The sequence below is a fragment of the Nestor notabilis genome, unplaced genomic scaffold (genome assembly GCF_000696875.1).
Source record: "Nestor notabilis isolate BGI_N333 unplaced genomic scaffold, ASM69687v1 scaffold10290, whole genome shotgun sequence".
Taxonomy (NCBI): Eukaryota; Metazoa; Chordata; class Aves; order Psittaciformes; family Psittacidae; genus Nestor; species Nestor notabilis.
In genome coordinates, this window is record NW_009910663.1 from 28,710 (window position 1) to 33,833 (window position 5,124).

General features: G+C 43.3%; 1 protein-coding gene across 1 annotated transcript in view; it reads right to left on the minus strand.

The window, feature by feature from the left end:
• FAM83F (family with sequence similarity 83, member F) overlaps positions 1-5,124 on the minus strand; it is a gene marked incomplete at its 5' end in the record, with an annotated part of 17,834 nt that overhangs the window by 12,409 nt on the left and 301 nt on the right. The window contains one exon of the mRNA XM_010011127.1: positions 1,405-1,572. Within this exon, the coding sequence (XP_010009429.1) occupies positions 1,405-1,572 (168 nt within the window). The remainder of the gene's footprint in view (positions 1-1,404; positions 1,573-5,124) is intronic.

A 5,124-nucleotide genomic window follows, 5' to 3' on the forward strand; every position in this document is an offset into this window, starting at 1 on the left:
GACTACTTAATGTTTGAAAACAGAGAAGGCAGACAAAAAGGAACTCACCTCTCCAACAGCATTGCAACTTTTTCTAAAATGCCAGGGCATCTTTTTATTCACTCTATCCAGGACTTAAAATAAGCAGTACTGAAGGCATCATTCCTACACATGATGACACGGTGAGAAAATTACTGGGAAATGGGTACCAGAACAAATGGAACTACTGCTGTGATTTCACAGTTTTGTACCAAAGAGATTCAAGCCTAAGCCACAGAATATCCCTGAAGCCTGAAACAGGTCTGCCTTGCTTTCAAAGACAACAGAGGAAAGAAACTTCCATCTCTATTTTGGAGAAAGATGAGAAAGCTGCTTGGCTGGATGTCTTTTTTGATGAAGTCCAGAAATTCAGAGCAGAGTGACAGTTCACAGGAGCACTGTTCAGATATATGCAAGTAATTTTCATCCAGATCTAAGATGATTCTCCTAAAATGGTTAATATCATACAATCATAGAATAGTTTAGGTTGGAAAAGACCTTAAAGATCGTCAAGTCCAACTGTTAACCAACATAAGCCTCTATAATCTTCAAGCTTTTTGAGTTTTGGTTGTGTTTTTTTTAACTATTAATTGAGCATTTATGGAAGATCTGCCCTTCCTCCAGGCAAAAAGGCTTTATTCCACTCCCCTCCACTTCTCAAAACAGTTGGATCACAGGAGGGGAGTCTGGCATCCCATAGGTTGTTTCCAACCTAGCAACTTTGTGAGTATTAAGAACAAGCCTGTAATAGTGACAGTGACTAAAAATACATGAAAAAAAGGCAAGGAATACAATACTAACTATAAACACACAAAGGATTTCAGTCAGTATGTAATGGAATGAGATTCTACTGAGGCTGCTTCTGCCAGCCAAGCCAGGCTGACGACTCAGTTATGCTGCATGCACTATATGAAGGCATACTCTGAAATGGAACAGGGTATCAGCTATGTTCCGCAATCCCTTATGTTCTCAGGCAAAGGAGGTCTACAAGCTCATTCACTCCCAGATGATCACTGCTGGATAGGAAAGTCTTGTTTTCACGGAGTGTATGTGTCTTATAACAGATCCATGCCGACAACAACTCATAGTGCTGCTTTGAATTCTAGTTTGAATCCTTGCAAACAGGAATTTCCTCAGACAATTTTCTTCCCAAACAGGAATTTTTAGGTCACAAGCTCTCAGGTGAAAGGCAAAAAATCCAAATCTTTCCTTTCACTTTCCTTCTGTATTAGCAAGCCACTCTCTTATCCCTCCATGTTCCACCAACCCCTGCCTAAGTGCTGTGATGTGACCTGTTGGAAGACGCGGGTTTGCCTGTCTGAGTGAGTTCCAAGATTCATTACTCCTGACCTGCAGGAGCTGATGGTTCGGTATTGAATATCTTACCCGGATCTGCAAGTCACTGAGGTCAAGGCATCTGCACATTTCCAGGAAGAGCTTCACACCCTCCTCATCTAGGATTATGTAGACTGGGATCCAGCGCTTATATGCTGCATCAACAATATCACGGAAGATGTCCCGGTCTGTAAATACATCCATGACCACTGCAATAATCTGGAAACAAGAAGACAGTAGACAGACAACTGAAAAAAACCCTTAGGAACTGAAAGGGAGGCCCATCACACTCATACAAAATAAAGGAGAGCACAGATACCAGAATACGGAGGACAAGGCTATAGGAGAAACAAAAGTACATGGATGTACATGCCCAAGCACTGCTGATAATCTTGTAATTTTCTGGTTTGGCTCCTGCTGCACTTTGGAAGGAGCTTAATAAATGTCTTTGAGAGTTTTCCTTCTTTTAAGAAAAGATGGCTTATTTCAGCAGCCTGGGGAATGCCCAATACCTAATTTCTCCTCTGTATTGTGAAACTTTTGTTGTCTCTGTCAGGATCCACTTAAAGCAAAGAACACCACTGAAAACAGATTGAAAAAGAAGAGTGAAAAACACAGCTCTGACACTTACTCAGAAGGTGACTAATGGAAGAATGAACATGCTGAGGAACCAAGGCCCGAATCCTCAGCCATGATGCATGGTGCAGACAACAAGAATTTTATTTTCCTTTTTTCCCAACTCCCTGTAGGAAGTCTGTTCTCAGGACTGGCTTCCTGAGGAATGTCTCACGGAGCTCAAACATAAACACCTCATATTTGTCAGGAAGGGACTGGGATGCGTATTCAAGATTTGGAGACAAAATGACCGTTCCTTCTCTTCACATGTACATTTTTTTCTGGTATAAAACTAATCCCTCTTTCCAGGCATAGATTTTACATAAAAACAAAAGGCTGCACTGATGTGACAGACAAGCCTGAACATCCATAGGATGAGTAACAACAAAACCAAGAAGGTTCTGGGCAACTTTAATGCTAATCTTATATGATTTGTTGTTCTTCTCCCTTTCTCATGCTGACAGTATGCTGGGAATAGAGTTGCCTTAACTTCCCAGGTGTTGGGGTCACAGTGACGAGCCCAGGCTGTGCTCAGGAGGTCACATCCAGGTGAATGGAGCTGAAGACTGGATTGAACAGTAGGATTTTCTTCACTTGAAGCTTGAAAGAACCCCCTGTGGAAGGGGAATAATTCTCACCAGAGACTTCTTTCCTGCCAAAAATGCCCTTGAACAAATTGCTCTTGGGGAAGTGATGCCATAGTAAATGTCCCCTACTGTGTTTGCTGAGTCTCTGCTTGTATGGCCAACAACAACCAACACATCTGCTCTGCCAGGCTCCTTCTGTCAACAGTGCTTACACAAGCTTTTCTTTGTAAGAAAAAGGAAAAAAGAGCTGACATTGTGTTTATGCTTGTTATTAACATGTAGGTTCCTGATACAGATGAACTATGGTGGAGTTACACTATACTAATAGTAAGCCCCCATATAACTTCTGCTAGGCAGAACTGGATTTTGTCTCCTGCCTTGGTTCTCACTTCCCAGCACAGAGCAGCAAGATGCAGGGAATTAAATTACAAAAAAAAATATTAAAATACAGTGAACTTTTGCCACTTTATTCCTGAATAACTTCATATACAGGCAGATTATATTTAAAGGCATGAACAGTTCATGCACTAATTCAGGCCTGTTATGCTCCCGCTCCCCTCCACACACTGTGGTATTGATGTACTTATTTAGGAGCAAGAATATTCATTTGAAACAAGAACATCCACATGGAGAATTGATCAAGAATTGACAGCAGAAGTGTTGTTTTCTTTCCATCCCTTCCATTTGCAATGAGTTCAATGATTGCAGAAATTACACCATGTCCTGGACAAACCATTAATTGTTGGTACTGGCCTTGCAATATGAAGAGATGGTCCTCTCCAGGCTTTGGGTCCCTTGACCAGTTCAGGTTTCTTTTTAAAACTGTGAATTAAACCCATGCAAACTGCAGTCCTGTTAAAAAAGCAGATAAGCTGCCTTGCAGGTGGCACTTCCAAGCCAGCAAAATGTGCAGTGGACAACCCCTGTTCTTGTGTTAGTCTTCTCATACCCTTGCCACAAGATTACCCAAGAGTGTTCCCAACTACAGCAAGTCAGAGCATGAGTGTCTGCCCCTGCAAGAGGTTTTCCCCATTCCTTTATCTATCCCATGGATAATAAACTTATCTATTAGGCCCATAGGTGTGCCTAGCTCTTCATAGATATGTGAAGATTGGCAAGCATTAACTTGCCAATCTCACTGCAGCAAGGCAGCTTCATTAACATATGTTTGTAAAACACTGATGATAAGCCACCCACAGACATGTGCCACATTACTAGTATCTGTTTAGACCCCCTTCAAAAAAACAAAACCCCACTCTCATCTGCAGAAGCTGCTACCTGGAGACTTTTTATTTGCCAGGGCCAGCTCAGCTGAACACAATAGGCACAGTTACCTATGAAAAGGACCATTAAACACTCAAATGGTTGTTAAACATGAAATCGCCTTTGGGCTGGGAGGGGCACAGTTTGTCCAGTCAGTGAAAAACATGAAAATCTACAAAGGAATTAACTACTTCTAGGTGCCCTGCACAGCTATGAAAAAGAGCAGTTTCCCAGTCCTTTCCCATTGCTACAGACTGTAGAGACATTTGGAGCAGCACAAAGATGATGCGATGTTGCACTAAATAGGCGCATAAGGATTTTACAGCTTCTGGCTTGTGTGTACGACTAATCACATCAGTCACTGAACAGAATTATGGGGTGTGCACGTACTTCTGTGAGCAGGGAGCCAAGAAGATCACCCGCTGGATTAATGCCTCTCTGGAAGTGTTCAGTGTTTCCCAGCAGATTTGGTTTTAACAAGTCTGCAAAAGTTGTGTGTATAGTATGTGCTGGCAGGGACGAAGAAGGGAAGGATGAAGCAGGTGGAGGAGGAAATAACTGCTGCCTTAGCAGAAAAAAAAAACCCCAGACAGCACCATAACTAAAAGCAAAAAAGAATGAAGTCTCCTGGGCTGTTAGCCCCCTTCCCCAGGGAGGATGTCAGCTCTGAAGGGGATCTGTTCTTGGGTGGTCTTCCCTGGAAATTTCACCTACACATACGAAAACCTCCTCATTGCCCCCTCCTATTCAGCACAAGCTCTTGTAACATCATGGCTAGTTTGTTTTCTTGCCAGAGGTGTCCTGTCACCACTAACAGTCCCTTCCAGTCAAAGATCAATAGGAGGAACAGCCACATATTGTCTGTGCTCTGGCTGCTCCCAGTCCAGGCTGGATGGTGTTGAGCCCACAAAAAATAAACCCCAGAAAACACCACTCCATAATCAAACTCGCTGCCCTGTGTTTAACTAGGGTTACCTGCCCATACAGGTTGGACTTAATGAACTTAAAGGTCTTTTCCAACATAGCTGATTCTATGATTCTACAAGACGGGTGGTCACAACAGCATCACGACCTGCCTTTCCCTGAGTCAGAGGATCAGACTGGAACAGAACAAAGCAAACCACCAGCCGGTTTGGGGGTTGGGGGATATGTGGGGGTTTAACCCCATCCCAGGCATCAGCTTTGGCAAAACATGGCAACAAACCACAGGGAGGGCTCTGCCTGGGGGACACCACCCAACTGCAGAGAGTACAGAAGGGGCCAAAGAGGAAAGCCTGGCCATGGTGGGCGAGCTATCGCCTCCCTT